Genomic DNA, 27,873 nt, shown 5'->3' with positions numbered 1-27,873 from the left:
TTCCATGGTATGGATGTACCATGATTCCTTTAACTTGTTGAAGAACATGTGGGTGTGTCCAGTTTTTGGCTATTACAAATACAGCTGCTGTGAACATTTGTATGCAGGTTTTTTTATGGGAACCTAAGTCTTCATTTCTCTGAGAAAAATGCCCAGTAGTTCAGTTGTGGGGTCTTATGGTAGCTGCACATTTAGTTTTTTAAAGAAATGGCCAGACTTTTCCACAGTGATTATATCTTTTAAATTCCCGTTAGCAATGTATGAGTCATCTGGTTTCTCTGCATCCTCATCAACATTAGGTGTTGTCACTATTTTTTATTTTAGCCATTCTAGTAAGTGTGTAGTGATGTTTCATTATGGTTTTAATGTACATTTCCCTAATGGTTAATGCTGTTGAACATTTTTTCCTGTGCTAATTTGCCATCTGTATTTTCTCCTCAGTGAAGTGTCTTTTGCTCATTTTCTAGTTGATTTGTTTTTTTACTGTTGAGTTTTGAGAGTTCTTTAGATATTCTAGATACAAGTCCTTTGTCAGATATGTGGTTTCAAATAGTTTCTCCCAGTCTGTAGCTTGTCTTTTCATCCTCTTAACAAGATCATTTGCAGAGCAAAGTTTTTTTTTGTTTGTTTGTTTTTTGCCATGCCATGCAACTTGCGGTATCTTAGTTCCCTGTCCAGGGATCTAACCCAGGCCCCGGCAGTGAAAGCACTGAGTCCTAACCACTGGACCGCCAGGGAATTCTCAGAGCAAAGTTTTAAAGTTTGATGAAGTCCAGTGGACTTTCCTTTTAATATCTTGTCTCTTATTTGCTCAAAACTGTAGCAGTTAATTGCTGATTATGTCAAGTCATGATTCATTCTTGCTGAAGCAGTCTGAGACCCTTAAATCTAAGGGATTTAAAAAAAATAAACTTGAAGACCTAAATAGACATTTCTCCAAAGAAGACATACAGATGACCAGCAGGCACATGAAAAGATGTGCAACATCACTAATTATTAGAGAAATGCAAATCAAAACTACAATGAGGTATCACCTCATACCAGTCAGAATGGCCTTCATCAAAAAGTCTGCAAATAATAAATGCTGGAGAGGGTGTGGAGAGAACCCTCCTACACTGTTGGTAGGAATGTAAATTGGTACAGCCACTACGGAAAACAGTAGGAAGTTCCTTAAATAATTGAAAATAGAACTACCATATGATCCAGCAATCCCACTCCTGGGCATATATCCAGAAAAGATGAAAACTCTAATTCGAAAAGATACACACACCTCAGTGTTCATAGCAGCACTGTTTACAGTAGTGAAGACATGGAAGCAACCTAAGTGTTCATCAACATATGAGTGTATAAAGAAGATGTGGTATATATATACACAGTGAAATATTACTCAGCCATAAAAAAATAATGAAATATTGCCATTTGCAGCACCATGGTTGGACCTAGAGATTATCATACTAAATGAAGTAAGTCAGACAGAGAAAGACAAATATATGATATCACTTATATGTGGAATCTAAAAAATAATACAAATGAACTTATTTACAAAATAGAAACAGACTCACAGATGTAGAAAACAAACTTACGGTTGCCAAAGGGGAAGGGATAAATTAGGAGTATGGGATTAACAGATACAGGCTACTATAGCAAAATATATAAAAAGAATTTACTGTATAGCACAGGGAACTATATTCAATATCTTGTAGTAACCTATAATGGAAAAGAATCTGAAAAAAATACATAGCCAGATCACTTTTCTGTATACCTGCAACTAATACAATATTGTAACTCAACTATACTTCAATAAAATTAAAGAAAAAAACCCCTTTAATTTTGGAATAACTTTACATTTACAGGAAAGTTGTAAAGATAGTAAAGAAGGTTATACTCTACCCTTCGCCCAGCTTTCCCCAACATTAACATCTTAAATTACAGTGGTATATTTGTCAAAACTAAGAAACTAACTTTGGTACATTACTGTTAACTGGCCTCTAGACTTTATATTTCTGTAGCTCTTCCATTAATGTCCTTTTTCTTTTCTGGGATCTAAGCCTGGGTACCATATTGTAGTTAATTGTCATCTATTGGTGATAGATGTGATAGAATCTATCTGCATATCCAGGTTTAAGTTTTCCATAGTGAGTGACTTTGGAGTTATTGGCCCGTGGCTCTTCCCATTTATTTTCTCTTCTGTTGGTGTGCCTGTTAACAAACACTACCTTTCATTTAGTTAACATATATTTAATATTTGTTAAGTAGTTCAGGAACTGTTGTGGAGAAAAGCATGTTTGTTTAATGTTTGCATATAAACTTGTCTTTAAACTTTAATGAAAACTTTTAAACTATTTAAACTTTAATTGAATGAAAAACTTCACATTTCGTCAGTGTAATAACAGGTAAACTGAGTTCGCAAGATTCAACTCCTTTTTAGTATTTATTTTTAAACTGGCAAGCTATCTTCCGGCCCTCATTGTCATCCTCATTCTCATTCAAGCAAAATTTTCATTTAATTGAAATAAATGTTTTTCAATTAAAACATTGTGATAGAATGTTTTAATTGATAGATAGAATCAATGTAAATGTGATAGAATCAATGTAAATCAATTATATGTATATCAACATCATGTAAAGAAATACTGATATGTATCAAGAGAGTCTGTGACTTTGGTCAGCTTTACTCATAAAAAACTCTAATTAGTGAATGTTGGAAGTCTTGCTATCACAGGGCTACCACAACCTGTTTTTCCAGAAAGACTCTATCATCCCCATATGGAATGAGTGAAACTCAATGGGAACACAGTGGCAATGACTACAGTATTTGTTTCGTGACCATATCCTTAGCTCACCAGCACTTGATACTTTGGCAGTCTTGAGGTTACACATCTAGGGCAGATGGAGCAGTGCATTCCCAAACTGTTAAGGAGCCAGTGGTCTCTACTGGGTTCTGAAATGACTACCATTGTTCACTTTGGTTTAGAAAAAGTTGTTCTTGGGTTGCTGTGCTTATAGGGCACAGGCTAAGCTTTAGAAGTTTTCTAGATAAATTGTAACATATCCAGAAAAGAGGGTTCTGGGTTATAGAAAGACTTGAAAGCCTGAGAGAGAAATGGTTGAGTGGAAGAGATAGGTTTGGTATGGTGATGACAGAGTACTTTATTTCTCATAATTTGAAAAGCTGTCCTGTAAAAGAGGGAAGAGAACAAGGCCAGCAAGAAGTTGTTGCAGGGAATTAAGAATTTGGCTCAGTGAGAGAAAGATATTTTTTATAATCACAATTCTCTAAAAAACACAGTGTGTGAGTTTCATGTTACTGGAGGGATTTAAGCAGAAAATAAAACCACGTGGGAAAGATTCATTCACTAAGTGTTTGTCGCACATATTATGTGCTAAGTGCTAAGGTAAGGAATGATTGATCATGTTTTATAGTGCTTACTGTCTTGTAAGTTAAAGCATCAAATGATGGGAAAGCATTAGAGGAATGCTTATATCGCATTTAGCTGAGATTCATATAGGTTTGCTAGCATAAATTTTAGTACCAGAAGCTCTACTTTATTGGCATGTTTGAAAATCTTAGATCACCTCTGTGACTGCATATACTAATAATCTACTGGGAGGAACCCTCTAGAAATAGTGAAATACTAGCAGTGATGAGGTGGTCATTGTTCAGTGAGACAAAGGGTTTAAAGCTGTTGCAGTGAGTTTTGTAGTCCTGTGTAAATTTTTAATTGAGAGGGGTAATTTTGCTGCCACAACTTTTTAAATGTAGGATGACTTCAATAGCTAAAAATCCTGCCACTCAGCAGTATGTTTGTCAGAGGATTGCAAACTGTCCAAGTAAGGTTCAGACTGAGAACTCTTGTCCCAATGAATTAGGAGACGCATTCTAAAATGGGACTGGCCCCTAAGAGGAGGCCGTTGAGTCCAGTGATCCTGAAGAGGCTCACCCATAGAGGCGTTTTTGTATTTTGTTTCCTTTGCCTTGGGGTTTTAAGCTAACAATAAAATAATTCCAGTTTTTAAAGAAGCTTTTTGTGTAGCAGTGAAACTGTACAGACTAGAATAGCAAATGAACGTATTGTTTCATGACAAAACCTGTTTGGAAGATTCTTTAGCATTCAATAAAGAAGGCCTTAATAATAAACATAACTAGTATATAAAATGGCTTACAAGAATGGAAGAGCTGGCAATAGAAATTATATAGGTACTTAATCAAAAACATGAACACTAGTGCCACAGTTTCTTTGTTACAAATGTGATTATCTGATCATAATAATTAAAATTAAAATTCATACAATTGTAGAAAATTGAAGTAAAGTCATTACAGATGTGAAACTGCATGTTGAGTAGGATTTTTATTTTAATTTAATTTTTGTTTCCAAAAATTACATGTATAAAATTGAAAAAGTCAAATAGTGCTACAAGGCTTATATTGAAAAACAATTGCAGCTCTTTGCCTTCTTCAGCCCTGATTCTGGCTCCGTACAGGCAAATCACTTTCAACCCTTAACTGCTTCTTCTGTTATTTAACTCCATATTTCTAAATTATAGGCTTATTTAGCTATTTGTTTATTTTTACAGTTATAGTCTTCATCTATTGGTATCTTACTGTGGAAGGCAATAATTTTGTTCATAACATCCCACTTCTCCCCTTACCTACTTTTCCCCCAGTATAGTTTAGTAATTATGCAGTATTTATATTTTAATGACTAAATATTCACAGCTAAGCCACTTTGTATATGTGGAGATTACCTTTCTTAACTTTCTTTCTTGGAGTTAATAATTTTTGTTCAGTTTACCCCAATCAATCTGACAGAACAATAAAAGTTTAAAACTCCTCTTAGTGTATTCTGAAACATGAGGTGATAGATCTGTTCCATTCTCCCCTTGAGTCTACAGTGTCTCTGGTTCAGTATCTCCTGGGGGTAAAGAAAACCCGTGGATTCTGCTGGGTTTAGGAAGTCAGTCAGTGAGCTTGGGGAGGGGTCTAATTTCTTAGAATTTAGCAAATTCTTCTGTTTCAGTCCCACCAGCACTTTAGCTTTCAGACGTACCTCTTGCCCTTAATTTCTGAGTTTTCCAAGGTTCTGTGGCTGGAAGAGGCTTGCTGCTTATTGGTGGTCTCCCCATTCATACTGTTGGATTTCAGCTTTCTTGGCCCTGTACGTTGGTTATTACTTACCACCTGCCCTTCTGCTTTTTATCTTTTGAAATCTTGTTAATGTTTATTATTTGCTGTCATCTCTTCACATGTTCTTGATCCTTTGGGGTTGATTCCTTTTTTGTTCTTTACTGTCATCCTAATAGGATCTTGGAAGGGAGTGAAAATAGCCTGTGTTTAATACATGTGTAAATGGAACTGGGTTTTTTTGCTTTAAAAATAATTTATTAGTTTTGGATCACAAAATATAGGGAAGACACAAGGGTGATGCCTGTGACCCCTTGGCTGCACTTCCTGTCCATAAACACCTTTTAGAACTCCAGACTCGTGCTGCCCAAGCATTTTCTCACATCCTAACAGCTGAAGAGTATAGTATACGACCATGTGGGAAGTTTAAACAGACACCCTGTATGTGATGCAGGGGTCCCTTCTCACTTCTGCCAATATTGCAACTGTACTGGTTGTGGAACTGGTGTTCTTAAAAATTTATACCGAATTTAGAGAATTAAAAACATTTTATTTCAAGATGTTACCATTGGGGTGGAATTTCCTGGCAGTCCAGTGGTTAGGGCTTCACGCTTCCACTACAGGGGGCATGGGTTCAATACCTGGTCAGGGAACTAAGATCCCGCATGCCGTGCGGTACGGCCACAGGAAAAAAAAAAAAGTTACCATTAGGAAAAACTGGGTGAAGGGTACACAGGAACTGTGTTATTTCTTACAATTGCATGCAAATCTATAATTATCTCAAAATTAAAGCTTTAATCAAAAAAACTATTTAAGGCTATTGACAGGACAACCATTCCTTTCAATGTATAATGTTTCCTTTAAGAATTTATTTGTAGTATATCAATATAATAGGTTTGTTTTGGGGTAATTGTTCTTTTTACAGTCTTCCTAATTAAACTTTTTCATTGCTACGTTACATATTATGTCAATCTATTGTAATTTAGGAAACATTTTCACAGTTCTTTTAATCTTTTAGTGCATATACTACATGGTATTAACATAATACTTTTGGCCAGCAATGAATGGGTGTGCCAGTTTCGCTGGAGTTTTACCAGCACTGTGTGCTGTTAGAAGTGTTTTTGTTTTGGCAATTTTGTTAGATAGAAAATGGTATACTAAAGGGGGTTGTTTTTTTTTTTTTTTTTTAAAGGGGTTTTAATTTGTATTTTTTCTTGATACCATTTTCTAGACCATTTCAGTATTTGTTAATTGTGGCCTACTAAAGACTAGTTCTGTTTTGAGACCTGTACTTCTTTTTTTTTCTTTCAACTTTGCAGTTTATTAATCAGTTACTTGGAGTTGTTCCTTTGTCAACACCAACAGAGGATAAGCTGGCACTGCCTGCTGACATCAGAGCTCTGCAGCAACATTTGTGTGTGGTGCAGCTGACGAGGTTACTTGGCTTGTACCACATGATGGATAAAAATCAGAAATTGACTGTGGTCAGAGAATTGATGTTAAGGTACCAGCATGGACTAGAATTTGGTGAGCAGCCTTTCAAAATGTGCAGTAGTTCCCTGATCTGCTAAGATTTAGAAGTTAGTTTTTTATCTCTCATAGCATGCTGTTGTAATGCTTTTGGCAAGGAAAATATTTTGTCAAGTGGGAACACTATCCAGGTAACAAAATGCAAAGCCTTTCTTAAGCTTGGAGTTTTAAAAATTATAATTGGCTCCCAGATATCCATATTCTTCCTGATCTGGCCAGCCAACTCTTTATCACAGTGGGGCTCAGATGAATTGCAGAGTTTATGATAATTGTCATATTTTCTGCTTATAGGCCTTAATATTCTAAATATATAGACTGTGTAAATGACCCAAAAGAATTGTAAATTGTGAGATAAATATTTAGTTTAGAAGTAGATGATCTTCAGATTGCTTAGATATGTGTGATAAAATATAAATTATCTGACTAGATGATATTAGTATTTCTCTAACTGTATTCTAAAAAATTAGGTGAAGTAATGAGCATAATATTACATTAGTTGTACATGGCTCTTGGATTCTGTTCTTTTCTTCACCTAAACCCTCCTTCCAAATCTTGCTGCTCTCCTTTTGGGACCATTTGGAATACCACCTCTATTCTGGAACCCTTCCTTCTGCTCCAGCTGAGTGTGGTCTCACCTTCTTTTGACTCTTTTGATTCATGGCTTATATTTTTCTTCTGGTATTTACTCCATTCTTATTAGTTTCTTTTCCTCTTTTTCTCTTCTTCCTCCTGTCACTTTCTTGCTTTAAAAAAACTCCTTTGGGGCAGTAATAATTGAACAAATCTTAAAATACAGATATGATTTTTTTTTTCCCTATAGGGAAATCCTGTTTGAAAACCGAATTGCAATTTTCAGACTATTACTGTCTCCTTGCTGTCCATGTGCTTATTGATATATGGAGAGAAACAGGTAAAGAGCAGTGATTTCAGTTTAACTTTACTCTTTGTTTTTATTGACTATAAATCCTTAGACTAAGTATATAATCCAAGAATTTGATTTATGCTTTTAGGTTTTTCTTCCTTGCCCTTCTCCAGGGTGCTTCTAGAAGAACCAAAGTCTCCAAGTATCCTCCTCTCTGTAATCAGGATAATCTTAAATCAGTGGATATCTGTTCTGTTTTAAAATATTTCTGCATAGTGAGTAAACAGCCTATTACAAAGTTACAATAATTAAAATACAGAGAAACTGATTCAAATATAGATGTATGGGTCCATGGAATGAAAGAGCCATTTTTGTTCACTTCAGTTTATATAGGAAAATACACTTTTTTTGGAATATAGTTCAGATTAGCCCATTTAAGACAAATATATACTGCATGGTAAAGGAAGCTTCATGAGTCATTAAGCAAGAGAAGGATGATTCAGCAAATGGTACTGAGATTGCCTTTTCTTTAGGTCTCACTTTCTGACATTTTCTTATTAGCAGTTTTTGAGAAAAAATAACTTTAGCTACTTATTGCATATTATTCATGAGAATAAACTGCAGAAGAAACAGGGCTGGGAGACAGTGCTGTGCAAGACAGACACAACCCTGCCCTCATGGGTCATTTAACCAAGCACTCAATTTTGATACTATCTTCTCATGCTTAAAATCCTTCAGATATGCCCTATTTTCCTGAGGATAAAGGTCAGCCTTATTAGGATGGTTTACAATGCTCTCTATAATCTAGTGTCTGTCTACATCTCCAGATTCTTAGTACTTAAGGCCCTAAATCTACTTTTTTTTTTTTTTTTGCTACTATCACTGAACATCATGTTACCTCTCTTTGAAATAACTTTCTTACCTCCTTCATCTCACTTTTACTCAAACAGTGCCTCTGACAAGCCTGTCTTGATTTCACCCCCTTCCTCATTGCAGATTTTATGCCCCTTCTGAACTTTTGTAGGACGTTGTGTATATCCATATGATAGTACTTGTTATACTGTATTGTACCGGGGATGGGGATGAAATCCTTTTCATCAGAGTACTTGGTATCTGGAACCCCACATTCAGGAGGTTGCATAGGGCTGTAAAAGTCATCTTAATGTAAAACCATTAATGAACTGACTACTTAGTAATTTGGCCCCTACTCGTACCCTTCCCCACTTATTCCTGGCATCTATTCTTGCTCATAGTGACTGTGGCTTTGCTAATCTCTTGGTTTTGGAGCAAGATATCTGACCATATAATAGTAATAACAGTTAACAGTTGTGGATCATCAGGCACTTGAAAGTGCTTTATATGAATTAGCTAATTTTAAACCTTGTAACAGTACAGTTAAGATCGTTACAGTTTTACAGATGTGGGAAATACAGGGCAGAGAGAAAGAAGTTAGGTGGGTTGTCCAAAATCATACAGTGCAAATACATGGGAAGTTCTAGATATTATATATATATAGATGCAAGGTTTCTTGAAGTCAGTGAAAGTGATGTTGAATGTTCCAGTTGTAGGCTGGAACAATAGTCATTGTTCAAGGTGGATATGACAAAAATTAGAAATGTATAGAAAATTGGTGAGGATGTTGAAAGAGATTGATTTGAATGTGACAGGATTAAGAAGAGCATTTTAAGGTTAAATTGATGATGCTCTCAAATATTTTTTGCAAAAAAGCATTTCTTTATGATTGTGCTACAAAAATAAAATGGGGAGTGAAGGATGCCATTTTTTCTCCTCTAGTTTTATTGAGCTATAATTGATACATTACATTGTATTAGTTTAAGGTATACAATATAGTGATACATTGTATTAGTTTAAGGTATACAATATAGTGATATATCGCAAAATGATTACCACAGTAAGTTTAGTTAAAGTCCATTACCTCACATAGCTACTTTTTTTTCCCTTGTGATGAGAACTATTAACATCTACTCTCTTAGCAACTTTGAAATACACAGTACAGTGTGGTTAACTGTAGTCACCATACTGTACATTATATCCCCAGAATTTATTTATCTTATATCTTTTTATTATATCATTTTGTTATATTATAAAATTTGATTTAAAAAATTCTGTCCCCCAAATCCTCATCAACCCTTGATGCTCTTTGATTTGGCATAGAGTTGTAGTTATATTCTAAATTTTGCAAAATAAAATAAGATGATAAATGTCATCATAATGTTGGGTTTAATAGTTCAGAAGTGTAAATTAAACCTTTTTTTTTTTTTACTATTTACTTTGAAATTTTGTTTCTATTTAAAAGAGATCTTCAAGAAGTTTTTTAAAAAAATTCTGATATTGGTTATCCTTGAATAAGTAGGACTTAAAAAATTATCTATTATCTATAATTGTCCAACTATCTCTTCTACTCAATTCTGAACCTCTTGAGGCCTGGAACCACCTATGACTCTTATCTTTGGGTGTTATATCTAGTGTTACTGCAGAGTTTAGGTCACTGAGTGTTGAATTAAATAAAATTATGATTGTGAAGACCAGGGAGCAACATGGGAAAACACAAAATCGGGTGTATGCCATGATTACTACTGTGTAAAATTGTGCTGCAAAAATAAAATAGGGAGTGAAGGATGTCATTTTTTCTCCTCTCATTTTATTGAGCTATAATTGATACATTACATAGTAACGTTATGTATACATAATTGATCGTTCAAAAGCAGTACATTAATCACAATGGTAGTTTGAGTAGATCATGGGTGGTTTACGTAGTTTAGGTAGAATTATGGATGATATTTATCTAAATCCCCAATTTTTGGTTATGTCTTGTTTCTTTTGGAAAAAAGCATATAGAATATAATTTTAAAAGCTCAGTGCATGGAGCTTTTTTGTTTTTTTGAGGGGGAGCTTTTTATTTTAGCTGTTTTTTCTAACTGTAAAAGTAGCTCGTAAAAATTTGGCAAATGGTTTATTTTAATCTCGCTTTTCCAACTTCCAAAAGACTAACATTTTTGCATATTTCCTTCTCTCTTTCTCTGTGAATGTTTTAAATACTTGAGATGAACTCTTCATACTAGTTTGAATTCTGTACGTTTTACTGATCATTATTGCATAATTATTTTCCCTTGCTGTTAAAAACTCCTTGTTAACGTTAAATGGCTGTATGGTGTTTCCCTGTGTGGGTGTAACTACAGTTTACTTAATCATCCCCCCATTATTAGTACAGTGAATGTTTTTGTATATAAAGCTTTATCTGCATTTCATATTATTTTCTTCAGATAATTTCATAAAAGAGAAATTACTTTTTCTTTAAGAATATTGATGCATGTAACGTTTTGAATTTTAGTAGGCCAAAAATGTGTATCATTTTAGTTTGGTTATTAATGAGCAGTTCTTTTTTCAAATATTAGTTGACATCTGTTAGTAGAGTTACATGTGGAAGAAAAATGATGTCAAGAGAAAGCATCTGTCTGGGGTCTTGTAGAGAAAATCCTGTACTGGGAAGGTTGGTGGATTCTACTTCTTCAAAGTCCATCTCTTCTCAGAATCTAGGATCCTGTGAGATTCCAGACTTCTCTTTAAGACCTGGCAGCTCAAAGTTTGCATCATTTTTGCAGATGCAGGTTTAAGAACTGAGGTAACTATTGAGGGACTGTCTTTTCAGGGAAATTCCCTATTTTGGTTACAGGTGTGTATCTAAAATTTGTTCTCTGCCACCCAACCACATCCTTAGAATACTTAGGGGAGGTGATGGTGTCAGTTAGTTTTTATTTTTTATTTTTGAGAAACCCCCATTTGCTGTCAAGGTCTGTGGATAATGCTGTTATATTTTGGTTCTAGGTGATGAGACCGCTGTGTGGCAGGCCCTGACTTTGCTGGAAGAGGGACTAACTCACAGCCCTTCCAATGCTCAATTCAAATTGCTGCTTGTTCGAATCTACTGTATGCTGGGGGCATTTGAACCGGTGGTGGATCTGTATTCCAGCCTTGATGCTAAGCATATCCAGCATGACACCATTGGGTTGGTAGTATATACTCTGAATAATGAGCAGCCAGCTACAGCAGTGTGGGGTCCTCATATATGGAATTCTTAACATTTTGATTTTAGCAGAAAAGTTGTTCCCGGTATTAAGCTTTGTAGATTAATCACCTGTTATGACCCATTGCAAAGCAGAAAGAGTTTTATCTTTCTCAGCATTTTGTGGTAATTTCAAATGTGTACAATTTAGAAATGGTTAAAAAAAAAAGTTTTTCCCAGATACAGGTAACAGTTATATACTTTGAACTCTTTTTCTTAGCACACATTGTTTTCAAGTCTTTACTTCTGCCTTGCAGTTGAGGTTGACACTTGTATGTTGACCCCAGAGATCCTTTGAATTTGTATTTTGACTATTCTTTGTGATGAATCAAGGGTATTTTCTCTGTGTCCTGTAGAGCTGTTTTAGGAAGACAATATTCTGTTCTCTAACAACTTGTGTTCCATTAATCATCTGAGTGTAAGAAAGCATGGCATAGAGCTTTAGGTCTCCCACAAAACTGAATTAACTTTGCTGTTTTTTAAAATTTGATTCTGTGAATTAGATCATTTCTATGGCCGCATGTTTTAACTTTTCGTATGCTTAGCTGTTTTTCTACCATAGTAATTTGAAGTGTAGTATTTGATACTAGAGGTGGGTAGGTATAACCTTTTTTTTCTTTCCTTCCGACCTAGTTACCTTTTGACCCGATACGCCGAATCCCTAGGTCAGTATGCTGCTGCATCCCAGTCCTGTAACTTCGCGCTCAGGTTTTTCCACTCCAACCAGAAAGATGTAAGTGAAAAAAAATTTTATTTTTTAATATGGTCTTGGCCTGCTGAAAGAACATGATTCAGAGAGCATCTTCCCTCGGGTCACAAGTACAAATATTAAGGTGCACCACGCTGTACTCACATGTGCCCTTAGTCTATAGCTTACTGGCCAAGGCTGTTAGGTAGAGGTAAGGAGTTTTTGTGTTTGTTCGTAAGGGTATGTTTAATAGAATCCATAAGAAGGTGCATTTAAAACTGGGTATTAGCAGAATATGAAGTGCCTCTTAGGTCTGTGTTTTAATCTCTAAGAGACTTTCTAAGGGTATAAGAAATAGCCCATAAGAGTGTATAGCCTAGGATGCCATATATGATTTTGCGATAGCAGTTGTTCTCGCTTACTTTTATTGATTTCTGAAGTTGATAACCACCATGTTCTTTATCAACAGAGTATACTTATCTTTTCTTACAATTATAAAATTGACCAATTCAGGACACTTTAAGAAACTTAGGTCAGTAGTATGTTTTTTAAAGTAACAATAAATAAGATAGAGCTTTTATGTGCCATAATGAAAGGATGGGATTTGCACCATATTTTTCACTGCAAGCAGATGTGATCTCCACTTGTCAGTTAAGCAGAAGTTATTGTGGAAAAAGTATATGGTCTCTACTCAGTCGAGGTATGTAAAACCATCCAGGAACATATGTGGAGATAAGGTGCCTCTCTACAGTGGTCACACTACCTGCTTGCTTCTCATGTGCTTCTAAGACTCATCACCTGGAATTTCGCCATGCCAGGTATCTGCCCATAGTGTTCCATTTTTATGGTCTGACAGCAACTAAGAAACTTGGGAAGGAAGCTGGTTTCTGAGGTTCTTCTTGGCAAAGCACTCATGAGGATTTTTTAAAAAACCCATTTGTAAATATGACTGCTATACCTAATTTATCTTCCATCTAATTCTTTAAGCTTGTGTTAAATAGAAAGCTGGGACAGGGCAAAAGCATTTCTGACCAATAGAATATAGGTTTATTGTTCTCATCTTGCAATAATTATATTCTGACACACTTCAGGTCATGGCCTAGAGGGCTGGTGTAGCACGGGGTTGTGATCTTTGCATCATCAGTTGGCTTTTGAGCTCTATCCCTTTCCACCCATGGCTCCACTTCCCAACAGTGATTGTATCTCTGTTCAAACCTCATTTTGTGCCCTAGCTTCTGATCAGGGAGAGACAGAAGTGGGCATCAGCGTTTAAACATATTGCTCAGAAGCTGCTAGCCTGGCTTCACTGTCAGAAGGGCATCTCTAGGACCTTGGTTCTAAAATCTCTTAGCATAAGTGGGCAGTTGAGTTATAAATCTGTGAGTTTTCACTGTATATTCAGGTATCTGTGCTTGAGAAAAACAAATATCGTATATTAATGCATGTATGTTGAATCTGAAAAAATTGGTATAGACGATCTTGTTTCCAAAGCAGATATAGAGACATAGACATGGATACCAAGGGGGAATGGGGGAGCATGGGATGAATTGGGAGATTGGGATTGACATATCTACACTATTGATACTATGTATAAAATAGATAACTAATGACAACCTACTGTATAGCACAGGGAACTCTACTCAGTGCTCCGTGGTGACCTAAATGGGAAGGAAATCCAAAAAAGAGGGGATATATGTGTACATATAGCTGATTCACTTAGCTGTACAGTAGAAACTAACACAACATTGTAAAGCAACTATACTCCAATAAAAATTAAAAAAAAAAAAAGTATCCATGCTTGCCCTTCTCTGTTTTCAAGAAGTTTCACTAACTGAGGAAAAAATCAAAAGAAAAGTGTATTTCAAATCTCATTATTCTGGCTCTGATTACTGTGTTTCTAAGGAAGAGGTTAAGTAAACATTTGATATAGTGAAGAATCCTTTTCAAACTTTTGTTTCTCAAATAGCTTGATGTGGATGTGGGGGGTAAATAAGGGATTAATCCAAGCCTGGTGTTTGGTTTTACTCCAGTTTTCAGTCATCCAGCATTCTAGAAGAACTATATTGTTCGTGAGTTGGTCAATAAAGGCACATTATTTTATACTAATAAAAATCAAGCTTTAATTTTTCTTCCCACAAATACTGTGTCTGAAGAAGTGTTTTGAAAACAACACACACACACACACACACACACACACACACACACACACACACACACACACACACACACACACCCCCCGAAAGTATTGTAATAGGGAAAGGAGATCCCCAGGAGTGATATGAGAGGGACATTTTGTATCTTTGTTTGATATTTTGCTGATGGTTGTGTGTGACAGGAGTGACTAATTCATCTGAATGTATGTGATGCTGAAGCTGATAAAAGTAAAGCATTTTATTACTGGGACTAGGACTCTCTGCTTGAAATTTATTTTTATTACTACTAACTAAGAAAACAGCTATTTAATCACATTAAAGTAGATAACTGGGGAGAGAGCATGGAGGGGGCTAGGTTCTGGAGGTAAAAGCAAAACACAGTACAGCAAGGAAAACATACTTTAAACCGTAATGCCCAGCCCAAGTCCCAGAATAGGAAAATGGAGACTGTGGTGTGGACTGTTTCCTACAGGAGTTTGAAGCTAAGAAAGATCACGATTGTAGTGTTACACTGTATGTGTTAAACCTTCTGATAGTATTAGAAATACATCTCTGGAAAGCTAAAGCTCTATGCTCTACATCTTTTATTCTTGGTAGTTTTTGGCACCCCCAGATGGTTTTTCCTTGAGTGACTGATGTATTTCAATTACCAACTAGCTCTTTGAAAGAACATCTACTCCTTAAATGGAAATCTGCTTTGTAAGGCTTTGTGCTATGGGATTGAAAGTTGTATTTGGAAGGTCGATGTAGGGGTTTTCTTTTTGGAAAGGTCGTTGTCTGCTGTCATCTTATTTGGAATAGAGTTTTATAATATAAAACTAGAGTTTAGATTTACATATCTCCAAAAGTAACTTCCATGTTCGTACTTTAAAAAAAATTGCCTTTACAAGTCTGCATTTTAGGTATTCATGAAGATCATTATTCAAGGGTTTGATGTCCATGTATTTCGCTAATTTTTACAGTGACCAGGGTTCATTTCAGGAATCCGTATGGGATCTCAATAGCCTCATTGGTGCATAAATGAGTAGAAATGGGTACAGACAACATTCTCTGATATTCAGAAGTCTTTAAAGTACCCATGGCTTCCAGTTTTGCCTGCAGTTCCAATAGGTCGTTGTTTCTTCAAATCATGGTGCTTCCTCAGTCTGTCCTATTGGTAGCTGCCCAGGCCCTTTTCTAGCTCTGCAGTGATACTTTACTGCAGTATTAAAGGAGGACTATCTTAAAAAAAGAAGCCAGAGAACTATAGTTGCCTTCTTAGTTTGTTAAAGGACTGCATTCCTTTTTTGTGGCCCCTTATTTTTCTCTTGCCTTTTTTCTAAAGTGGTATTCCATGGACCACTCAGAAGTTAAAACTTCCTCTGCACTTGGTAAGGCTGAGTTCTTTCCTTTAACCATAGTATATTTTGGAACTGTAATTAATAAATTTGATTGGAATCACCAAAGTCAAATTTTTATCCTGATTAGTTGCTGGATCATATGTTACTAACCAGCCCTTTTTTTCAAACTGTAAGGTCCTGTTGCAAGGGCTGTTGGTAAACCTTGCTATGTTTTCCAAACCAAGAGGCCATTGGATAGGCATATGTGTTTAGGGTATCCTGGCCTCTTCTTGACTGAGCGTATCACTGTCCTTTAATCAAGCTAGAAGGTACACTTGAGCTTTTTCAGATAGTCCTTCTTTAAACCTGCAGGATCACAAGTAATCTTTTTAATTTTCTTGTGTCCGTCCGTCTTTAATTTCTCCAGATACTGCAGGCAAACAGCTCGCCGAGGTGTCCCATGGGGGTTTAAAAGCCGCATCGAATGCAGTTGAATTAGCGCCCGTGGCGCAATCCCGCGGCCTGAAATGAACCCTGCGAGGCTGTGTATCAGAGGGTATGTTGTTGACTATTGGCCTATTTTCCTATTGGGCAAATTATTCGGTCATAATGGAGATGGGGGCAGAGCTGACTGAGGCTGTGCAAAAAGACTGTCTTTTCTAGAAAGGATCTTTGGGGGCAGACATGAACTTTGAGTTTAGTACTTTACTGAGCCCAAAAGGGTGCCCTTCTGACTTCCGATCCTGATGGCATAGGCCCACACCCATGAAATGTTCTTCCCTGAGATTTTCTTCTGTTGTGCCAGAATTTCTGTTTAGGATTCTTTATCTTGCCTCTGTTCATGTTTCATCTGTATATATGTATTAATCTAATTAAAGCACATGTGGTGTATGTTATGGGATTTTCTAGCATAGTAGTTTGGATGGACAGGTAACCTGGTTTTTGCATTTTCTGTCCTCAGAATGGATGATGACATGAATTTTTATAGGTCTTTTGTTTGGTGTCTTCTATCTTGATGCAATACACATATTCCTATGTTTGTGATGTATTATTCAGAAGTAAACAAAACCAAGGAGCAGCCTGTCTTTTTTCTGAAGGACAGTAATTTTTATTTGTGGTGGTGGTGGGATGGTTATATTATTCTGGTATTTTGGGAACTTTGTATAAAACAAAGTTTATCTTAGATGCAGAAAAACATGGAGTAATATCCCTTCCACAATGGCACTAACCAAAACCTTGACTGATGTGGTATAACAAAACCTTCAGTCCTGTTGAAATGAACATAACTGCTAGGAGAAAGTCTACATGGTGGTAGCAGCAGCTAAATATTATTAGTAGTAATATTAGTGAAGAAGACATTTGACTCCAGTATAGGATAGAAGAAGAATATCATTTTTAAAAGCTGATATTCTGTTTGGTGACCAAGAACTTTAAAGATTAGATTCAACATCTTAATTTTAGTTTGAGTGTTGTTTTGTTTTGTCTGCCAAGGTATGTCTTCGTTACCTGACATGTGAAATGTTTATACCAAGGTGATGTCTTTCCTTCCCAGACCTCAGAATATATTATTCAAGCTTACAAATATGGTGCATTTGAGAAGATCCCAGAGTTTATCGCTTTTAGGAACAGGCTGAATAATTCTCTTCATTTTGCACAAGTCCGTACTGAACGGATGTTGTTAGACCTTCTACTTGAAGCAAATGTGTAAGTATTGCACAAGAGCTAATAAGGAACTAAGAGATTGGATCAGATGCTGAGAGCCATTAATGGGCCTCATGGGTGTCATTAGCGGGCTTAAGCTAAAGAAAAATGGGAAAAAAAAAATGTAGGAGGGGACAGGGAAGAAAGGGGAAGGTGCCTGTCATGGGGAATGATAGGGTACTGCCAGCACCATCCCAGGTTCCATACAGAAACCAGCTAGGCCATGGTCATCATCCCTGGCCCATATTATGTTTACAAGCTTCCCCATACCCTGCAAACATGGGATTTCAGGAATTAATGCTGATGAACTTTATTTTGGTTGGGCCTCCAGATGCCTTTCTTTTGCTGTGTAGCAGGCCAGAACCAGTGCTTGGTTCTATTTCACGTTATATGAGCTTTTACTTCCTAATATTAAATAAAGCCTTCCTTTCTTCCTTCACTCTTTCCTTTTCTCTCTTTCTAGTAAAACAAAGTCCTGGCTAACATGTTTTCATGACTATTTTATTATTGAATAATACTTAAATAAATTTTCATTATCACAGATCAACCAGCTTAGCAGAAAGTATAAAGTCAATGAATCTTCGGCCAGAAGAAGATGACATTCCATGGGAAGCCTTGCGAGACAACAGAGACTTAAATGTTTTCTTTAGCTGGGATCCAAAAGACAGGTAACTTGAATTTAACCCCAAGCAATTTATTTTTAAAGAATCAAGATGAATTTAAGAGTTTTATATATTATATTATATATTATATATATATAATAACATTTTTATTGTAGGGATCAGAAAATATAGGTAAGCCAAAGGAAGAAAAGAAAACCTCACCCCTATGTTGAGATTACTGGTTAATCTAAAAGTTAATTCCTCCTTCACAGCATACATGAAAACAGATTCCAGATGGATTAAAGATTATATGTTAAAACTTAGAAGAAAATATAAAAAATATTTTTAAATGGTTGGGACAGTCTTTCTCAGCATTACATCAGATCTGGAAACAAAGGATTTGACCTGTAAATATTAGTCTTCTATATAGAAGTAAATTTGTTAACAAGTTCTAGAGGTATCTGGTAAATTGGTAAATTTCTTCATATATATTAATATCCTTCACATATACAGAGAACTCAATAAATCAATAAGAAGAAGATAAATGAAAAACAAATGGGGCAAAGGGTTTAATAGGAAATTAAAGAAATGTACTTTACAGCAATAAAGATTTGTATTTTAATCTATCAGACGAAGATTTAACCTATCCCATAAAAAAAGATTAATCCTTGTTCTCAGCTAGGTTATGGGAAAGTGGTTGTTGTGAGTTTATATGGCAGTAAAACTTTATATAACCTTTCTATAGGGAATTTTAGTTATATGTATCAAGATTGAAAAGGCTGTGTACCATTTAATTCAGGAGAACCACTTCTAGGAAAGTGGAAACTAAGGAATAAGTGCACAAGTATGCAGAGACATGTATAGAAGGTAGTTCTGAATATGCTGTAATTTGGGGGCTGCCAAGACTACATTCAGTGATTTGCCAGGACTCATGGGATTCTACATGTAGTTGGACTCACAACTAAGTTGTTTTATAACAAAAGGATACATGACAGGATCAGCAAAGGGAAAGACATACAGGTGGAGTTCAGAAAACTCCATGCACAAACTTGCAGTGTTCTCTCCCTCCTATGAAGGAATATACTGAGCGTGTGCTCCTTTTTCTAGCAGCAAAAAATGCGGTATTTCTGTGCAATATTTCTGCCCAGAGAAGCCCATTAAAGATTTGGTGCCCAAGGTTTTCATCGGCTGGTGATGTAGGCACCCTCAGTCTATCTAGCATGTACCAATATTTCAGACTCCCAGAAGGAAAGCACTGTTCACCCTTAACCACATAATTTGTATGAACAATCTAGGCAGGTGAGCCACTCTTGTCATTTAGGGAATGGTTGGCCTGCTAGGTTCCCAGACATCAGACAAGGGCCAACCTTGCAAGTAGGCCCTTCTGAAGATAATAGCCTCACGGTTGCTATGTTAACTTATTTTTTTTAAAGAATATTTGGTGGGGGGATTATTTATTTATTTATTTGTTTGTTTTATTTTTGACTGTGTTGGGTCTTCGTTGCTGTGTGTGGGCTTTCTCTAGTTGTGGTGAGTGGGGGCTACTCTTGGTTGCAGTGAGTAGGCTTCTCACTGTCATGGCTTCTCTTGTTGTGGAGCACGGGCTTTAGGCACGCAGGCTTTAGTAGTTGCGGCACGTAGGCTCAGTAGTTGTGGCTCATGGACTCTAGAGCACAGGTTCAGTAGTTGTGGTGCACAGGCTTAGTTGCTCCGTGGCATGTGGGATCTTCCCAGAACAGGGCTCAAACCCATGTCCCCTGCATTGGCAGGCAGATTCTTAACCACTGCACCACAAGGCAAGCCCTGTGTTAACTGTTTTCTGTACACACTGTCATAAAAAGATGCAGTTTGCAAAATAGTATAAACACTGTGAACCCATTTTATCTGTTTAAAGTATATTACATAAATATTTGTAGTTCATTTTCGTACATCGTATTGCAAAAGTCTGAAAGGATCTATACCAAGCATGTTAATATTGTGGGTTCTCCATCAGTAGTAATATTGTAGTTATGACTTGTTGACATAAACTTTTTTTTTTTTTTTTTTTTGCGGTACACGGGCTTCTCACTGTTGTGGCCTCTCCCGTTGCGGAGCACAAACTCCGGACGAGCAGGCTCAGCGGCCATGGCTTACGGGCCCAGCCGCTCCGCGGCATGTGGGATCTTCCCGGACCGGGGCACGAACCCGTGTCCCCTGCATCGGCAGGCGGACTCTCAACCACTGCGCCACTAGGGAAGCCCTCCGTTATAAACTTTAATTTTGAATTGTTTATGCAGAATAACTGGATTTATGTTGTGTTAGGCTGAAAGTTGACAATTTTGGCTACCATTTGTGGATTTTGACTTAGAGTCATTATGCATATCAGAATCTTTTTTTATAAGAGCATGGAAAAACATTTGTTGTAAACTGCTCTTTAACAAAGAATATTTAGTTTTTTTAAACATAAAGTTTGACTGGCAGTTAATAGTGTGAAGCAGATCATATTTGTATTGATTGAAAGTGAAACTTAGAAACTTAGGTTTTAAAATCTAATTTAAAATCTAGTGACAGTGCTTAGCTTACTATTATTTATCATTTGAATCATCTAAATTTAGTGAGAATATTAATTGAGAATGTTTTTCTTTCTAATTTTTATACTCTGTAAATCACGGCCTTAAAAATAATAATGCATAATGAAACAATTCCAACATGAAAAGTGTTTTTTACTTTTGTTACATAAAAATAATTTGAGTGCTTACTTAATATACCTTGAGTGGTTATCTAGTATATCACTAAATAGATGGTATCACTCAACAAATAATGTTATTATTTTCTGAAGGAATAAAGATTTCCAGTCATTAAACAAAAACTAAATAATCAAGTGTTCTGTATCAGGAATTCTAAATATGCCTTTCTAAGATCGTTTTTATGTGTCATTTTTACCCTGAAAGTTTTAACTAATTGAAGTGATGGTTCAAAATAAATTTTAGAAAACTTAGGATAGCATGGATTCTGTTCCTATAACAGAATCTCAGTGGAATATTTCTCCCAAGACTAATACAAATTTAATCTGATTTTTTTAAGACTTTGTTAGCTTCCATTTAAATGATAGTATAGGGACTTACCTGGAAATCAGGTCCAATGGTTAAGACTCCACCTTCCAATGCAGGGGGTGCGGGTTTGATCCCTGGTGAGGGGTGCACATGCTGCGGGGCGCAGCCAAAAATTTTTAAAAAAAGGAAAAAAAAGATAGTACAAGCATATACTCTTTGGGAACATTTTTTGTTCTTCAGACAAACAGAAGTGATTTTAATAAGGCTTAATAATATTTAATGGCAAGCTTCTGTTCTATTTTAAAAATCTAGTCTTTTGACCACTTTGACTTTTTAAATACATGACATCTTTACCAAGTACACTGAAGGTCTATTATAGGGAGAACTAGTTGGGAGAAAATAAAAGTTTTGATTGTAAGTCATTCATTTAATTAAAAAACATTGCAAATACTGCATGTTGTTATTTATATAAAATCAGATAAAGGACATTCTTGTCAGGTTCCAAAATTTGTATATACTTTTAGGTCATAAGAGTTAATAGTTTTATTTATTACTTTGTAGATTATGTTATTTATGTGTGAAACAAAGCAGGAAAATATATTGAGAAAGAATTTGTTTATGGAGGAGTTTTTTAATGTGTTACATTTCTTAAATGTAAACATATATTTCTAATGCGTACTTAAGTAATGTTTAAGGAAACCAAAGTAATGCATTGTTGTGCATGTTGGCAGTCAAAAATAAAACCATTTTGGTGGTTAAAAAATACATATATATTGTGGGTTCTTGGTTATCAGGTCCCGTTTTCCTTTTACTTTTTTTACTTTTCTGTCATTTGAATTTTTTATATTATGTATTTTATCATCAGAAAAATGAATCTCATGTAAGGGGAAAACGACCTGTTAGGTAGGTTATCTTTCCCATTTTATGGATACCGAAATGGGGACTTGGACTGTTTTGGTTTGTCCAAGATCATTCAGCTATTAAATGACAGCTGAGACCATTCAAAGGCGTCTTGACTGATGAAAGTGAACTTTGAAAGCTTTAAAGTTAACATGAATAAAATGGATGGTTTGTGGATGTTTCTTTTTAAGGGATGTTTCTGAAGAACATAAGAAACTTTCCTTGGAGGAGGAGACAATGTGGTTAAGAATCCGTTCCTTAACCTTGAGGCTGATCAGTGGACTTCCAAGTCTTAACCATTCTGTTGGGCCAGAGAACTCAGAGAAGACCACTGAGAATGGAGTATCCTCCCGGATTGATATTTTCCGTTTGCTCCTTCAACAGCTGGAGGTGGCCCTGGAGACGGGAAAGCGATTTATTGAGAAGGACATTCAGGTATCATCAGTGCGTATTTACAATCAAAGCTGCAATAATATGTGACTGTCTTTTTGAAAATAGGAATTGGGGATGGGTGAGTAGTAAAGAACAGTATTTTGTCCCACTTTATGGCATCTACAGGAAAAAGACAAACTTTTTAAACTTGGGGAATTGCAGATGCTTCCTCAGTATCCAAATTGGATAGTGAGGAAAAGCAAAATAGCTTTTTTGTGATGGTAAACTTTTTAATACCTGTCAACAAATTAATACAGCGTTTCTGTTTTCACCATAATGATTTGGTTATTATTAGCTTGCTGATCAGTGCTTTGTAACTTAATCATGGAGATAGATTTTTATCCAGTTCCTTGTTTTCTCATTTTGTATTTTATGAATTTAAATTTCAGTGGATTTAAAGAACATTTAAAGAACTTTTTTTCCTTTCCAGTATCCTTTCCTTGGTCCTGTACCTACCAGAATGGCTGGATTCTTTAATTCTGGCTGTTCTCAGTGTCAGACCAGCTCTTTTTATCTTGTTAGTGATATTTATGAGCTGGACATCAATGGTTTAGGTAAGTGTATACTTGCATGAGTATGTTTACAGCGTCTTTGTCACTGAAAACTTAGTAAATGCAACAAAATATCTATAACCTCACATATTTGGAAAAATTTGGAGGAGATGGGAGGTGGAAGCTGTTCTGGAATCTCTGGTTTGCTATACAAGAAAGTCCATTAAACAGTTTACAAAATAATGTTTAGAAGCTTAAGTCCATTCCATATTTTTTTTTAATCCGCCCTGCTGCGCCCCCCACACCCCACCCCCGCACCTCTAAATGCTGCTCACTCCCTTTCCCTCATTTTCCCACTTTTGTTTTAAGTCTGTTCCATATTTAAAATCATTTTTTAGGGCCAAAAGTTGAAGAAATCCTTGATTTGTTGAAATATTGTTGGATTTCAAGTTGAATTCTTTTCATTCATTCATTTAAAATTTTTTTTTAAATTGAAGTATAGTTGATTTACAATGTTATGTTAGTTTCTGGTGTACAGCAAAGTGATTCAGTTATACCTGTATATATATACATGTATTTTCATATTCTTTTCCATTCTGGTTTATGATAGGATACTGAATATAGTTCCCTGTGCTATGCAGTAGGACCTTGTTGTTTATCTGTTTTATGTCTAGTAGTTTGTATCTGCTAATCCCAAACTCCTAATTTATCCCTCCCTCATTCCCCTTTGATAACCATAAATTTGTTTTCTATGTCTGTGAGTCTGTTTCTGTTTTATAAATAACTTCATTTGTATCAGATTAAATTCTTTACTTAAAAATGAAGGCTTAGGGACTTCCCTGGTGGTCCAGTGGGTAAGGCTCTGTGCTCCCAATGCAGGGGGCCGGGGTTTGATCCCTGGTTGGGGAACTAGATCCTGCATGCATGCCACAACTAAGAGTTTGCATGCCACAACTAAGAAGTCTGCATGCTGCAACTAAAGATCCCGCATGCCACAACAAAGACCTGGAGCGGCCAAAATAAATAAATAAATATTTAAAAAAAGAAAGAAGAAGGCCTAAACTTTGTAGAGAAAAGATTTTTTTCTAAGCTGTCAACCCAGCGAGAGTCACAAATACCATATAGGTCATGTTTTTTTGTTTGTGTTTTGTTTTTCACAAGTCATAAGGCTTGTGGATCCTGTCATTTAGAGTATTTGAAACACATAGATTTCTGGTCCTCCTAGAGAATCTTAGGTAGTGCTTTTGGCAGAACAGTAATTAATACCTTTCTTTGCCTTTTTTCTTTCCCTTTCTCTTTCCTTTTCTCCTTTTCCTGTCCTTCATCTTTCTCTCAGTAATGGAATTTAGAGGCCTGTGGGTCTTAAGAGAAAACAAAATGTCCTTGCCTATGCTTCCAGGTATTGGTCTTGCTTCTTTATCTTACTAAAAATTGAATTGAAAGTTTTTCATTGTGTTTCAATTTTAGAGGATACAATGGAGATCCAGGAGCGAGTAGAGAATAGTCTTAAGTCTTTACTAGAACAGTTAAAAGGTAAGTGGTCTTACTGTGGATTCCCATATTGTATCTGATTGTCTGACAATAGCTCATTTTTTCATAGAAACTTGCAAGAGGTTTTGAAAAATAATAATACACACATTTTTGGTATTTTTAAAGACTTTGTTTCTAACTTTAAAAAGTTTTGATTACAAAAGTAGTAGACACCTATTGTAAAACAGTACACAAGTGGGTATGGTCTTTTCCCCTTTCCCAGCCCCATTCCTGCAGAAGTAAGTAGGTACGTGCTGTTGGCACTTTGCAGTCTGTATTTCTACATACCACCTAAACAGTCATATGTGTGTGTATGGAAATACATAGTAGTGATTTTTTAAAAAAATATATGAAAAGGTATAATACACGCTTTTCTGGCTTTAATTATTTGTTATCTTGGACATTTTACCATGTCAGTTATATACACACCCCATTTGTTTTAAGGGCTGCATAATATTCCACAGTATTGTATCAGTGTACCAGATTTATTTATATGCTCTGAGTACATAATATATTATGCATAACAATGATGACATAAATATCTTGGGACACAATTGTTTGGGTACTTATTTGAGTATTTCCTTGGGGTTAAATTCCTAGCAATGAAATTATTTGGTAAAGAATATACATATGCATTTTCTTTTAACTCTCTCAAATACTTAAAAAAATTATTATTATTTTATTTAACTATAGTTGATTTACAATACTGTGTTAGTTTCAGGTGTACAGCTTCAGATTCTTTTCCATTATAGATTATTGTGCATTTTAAATCTATAAGGGTCTTTCTTTTTAGGAGCCTAAAAAGTCTTTTTATTTTGTTGCTCAAATGAAGACTGAGAATTAAAAGATGATCAGGATTATGAGAATAAAACCTGGTACTTGTTATGAAGGTGCATTTCTACCATGCACATTGGTCTTTTAGTCTATAATGGCACAAGTTCTTTTAAACCATCCACTTGAAGTCTTATTTTTATTGTGCCAATGGCCTATCTCTGGAAAGGTGTAGCTGGTGTTTATTTTTTAAACAGTTATCCCATATTTTATTTTATTTATTTTTTAAAAATTATTTATTTATTTATTTGGTTGCGCTGGGTCTTAGTTGCGGCAGGCAGCCTCCTTAGTTGCGGCTCACAGGCTCCTTAGTTGCAGCACGTGGACTTCCTTAGTTGTGGCATGTGAACTCTTAATTGCGGCGTGCATGTGGGATCTAGTTCCCTGACCATGGATTAACCCAGGCCACCTGCACTGGAAGTGTGGAGTCTTAACCACTGGACCACCAGGGAAGTCCCCGTAGCTGGTGTTTAGACCCTAGAATATATAATTTATAAGTCTGCCTTTTATGTTTTGAAGACAATAGAGCAGTAGTTGTGTGGCTTTTTAAAGAGCTTAAAATAGGGCTTCCCTGGTGGCACAGTGGTTGGGAGTCTGCCTCCCAATGCAGGGGACACAGGTTCAAGCCCTGGTCCAGGAAGATCCCACATGCTGCGGAGCAGCTAAGTCCATGAGCCACAACTGCTGAGCCTGCGCTCTAGGGCCCACGAGCCACAACTACTGAGCCCACGTGCCACAACTACTGAAACCCGCGCGCCTAGAGCCTGTGCTCCACTACAAGAGAAGCCACTGCAATGAGAAGCCTGCGCACTGCAACGAAGAGTAGTCCCCACTCGCCACAACTAGAGAAAGCCTGAGGGCAGCAACAAAGACCCAATGCAGCCAAAAACAATAAATAAATAAAATAAAATAAAATAAAGAGCTTAAAACAGATATTCTTTGGTGTTTGTTTCATTGGGGTGGGGGAGCTTTCTGGGTTAAGTCTTTATATTTGCTTATTCTTTATTAGATTGTGCATTGTGTTCCTAAAAATAACATTGAAATAAAAGCTGAATAAAACCATAAACTATTTTTCTGTTTTCAGATGTCTTTAGTAAATGTAAAGGTGATCTCTTAGAAGTTAAAGATGGTAACTTGAAAACACATCCTACTCTTTTAGAAAATCTAGTCTTCTTGGTTGAGGTATGTTTTTGTTCTCTTTGTGAAAAACTCAGTTTTCCTTAATTGTATGCAGGATTAATTTTTCAAAAATGAACAGGTAATAGGCACCTTATGCCTGTAATTTAACCCTTCACTCCCACCTTTTGTTAATTGAAAAGCAATTTCAGTTTTCTGAACTAATTCCTTCCAAGGGTATCAGGAGAATTTCATTCATAATGTTAGGGTAAAACTTCTTGAAATTTGCTTTACAAATCTTTAAAGATTCCTCAGATTCACTGCAAATCTAGCTCTCTTCTGTTCATTTTCCTTTTTGACTCAACTATCATGTAGTTTAAGTTAATTCTGCCAGCTTTCTAAATTTGTTGCTGCTGTTCCCTAATTGCTGAGATTCTGCATTATGAAAGAGAATCCAGGAGCTGATGTAGCAAAACACTTTTTTTCTTTTAGCCAGAGAGAGAAAGAAGGATCACAAACACTCATAATCCATTATCTTTTTTCCGTTTATTTTGTCACATGTTTATTTACTTTCTTTTTCTACTAGTCTGTAAGCTTCCTGAAGGCAATATTCTCTGTTTTGGTGACATTTTAAGTGCCTAAGAGATACTTAATGAGTGAATGAGAAATAATTGCGTGTATATATGTACATGAATACACTGTAGCATAGGTGAAGACGTGTAAACACCTAACTTAATTCAAAGGAGAATATGTGCTGACCAACTGGGGAGATTTCTTCATACACAATTTAAGGTTTGTAGGTGAGGCAGTATCTTACCTGGATGGAGAGGTGGGTGGGGAGAGGCATATTTTACAGAACCTTTGGATTCCATACCTAGGAATTTGGACTTTTCACTTCAGTGAAAAGGATGTTAATGGATCCCCATCTCCTGCAAGGAAGTGAAAGAAAATTGGGCTGAGTAGAGCAGGTGTCCTGAACCCCCGGGCCACGGACTGTTAACCAGTCTGTTAACAGACTGTTAGGAACTGGGCCGTACAGCAGGAGGTGAGCAGCAGGTGAGCGAAGCTTCGTCTGTGTTTACAACTGCTCCCCATCACTTGCATTACCGCCTGAGCTCTGCCTCCTGTCAGATCAGCAGCGGCATTAGATTCTCATAGGAGCGCGAACCCTACTGTGAACTGTAGGATCTAGGTTGCGTGCTCCGCATGAGAATCTAAATGCCTGATGATCTGAGGTGGAGCTGAGGCAGTGATACTAGCACTGGGGAGTGGCTGCAAATACAGATTATCATGAGCAGAGAGGTTTGACTGCACAGAGACCATAATAAATCAGTTGCTTGCAGACTCATATCAAAACCCTATCAGTGAGTGGCAAGTGAACAATCAAGCTCAGGGCTCCCACTGATTCTGCATTATGGTGAGTTGTATAATTATTTCATTATATATTACAGTGTTATTATAATAGAAATAAAGTGCACAA

The 27,873-nt window shown here is 36.2% G+C and overlaps 1 protein-coding gene across 3 annotated transcripts in view; it reads left to right on the top strand.

Moving 5' to 3' along the window:
- The window catches only part of NAA25 (N-alpha-acetyltransferase 25, NatB auxiliary subunit), a 74,469-nt gene that overhangs the window by 31,143 nt on the left and 15,453 nt on the right, over nt 1-27,873 (top strand). For 2 of the 3 annotated variants that reach the window (XM_060170216.1, XM_060170215.1), the window contains 10 exons: nt 6,442-6,649; nt 7,473-7,562; nt 11,361-11,541; nt 12,232-12,331; nt 17,311-17,462; nt 18,002-18,127; nt 22,185-22,428; nt 22,856-22,979; nt 24,384-24,449; nt 26,362-26,459. In XM_060170216.1, coding sequence (XP_060026199.1) covers nt 6,442-6,649; nt 7,473-7,562; nt 11,361-11,541; nt 12,232-12,331; nt 17,311-17,462; nt 18,002-18,127; nt 22,185-22,428; nt 22,856-22,979; nt 24,384-24,449; nt 26,362-26,459 — 1,389 coding nt within the window. The remainder of the gene's footprint in view (nt 1-6,441; nt 6,650-7,472; nt 7,563-11,360; nt 11,542-12,231; nt 12,332-17,310; nt 17,463-18,001; nt 18,128-22,184; nt 22,429-22,855; nt 22,980-24,383; nt 24,450-26,361; nt 26,460-27,873) is intronic. The other variant, XR_009544318.1, reaches the window with a different exon arrangement.

Source organism: Lagenorhynchus albirostris, chromosome 14, assembly GCF_949774975.1.
Source record: "Lagenorhynchus albirostris chromosome 14, mLagAlb1.1, whole genome shotgun sequence".
In the NCBI taxonomy this organism is placed as follows: Eukaryota; Metazoa; Chordata; class Mammalia; order Artiodactyla; family Delphinidae; genus Lagenorhynchus; species Lagenorhynchus albirostris.
This window is presented reverse-complemented; position numbering and strand designations above follow the sequence as displayed.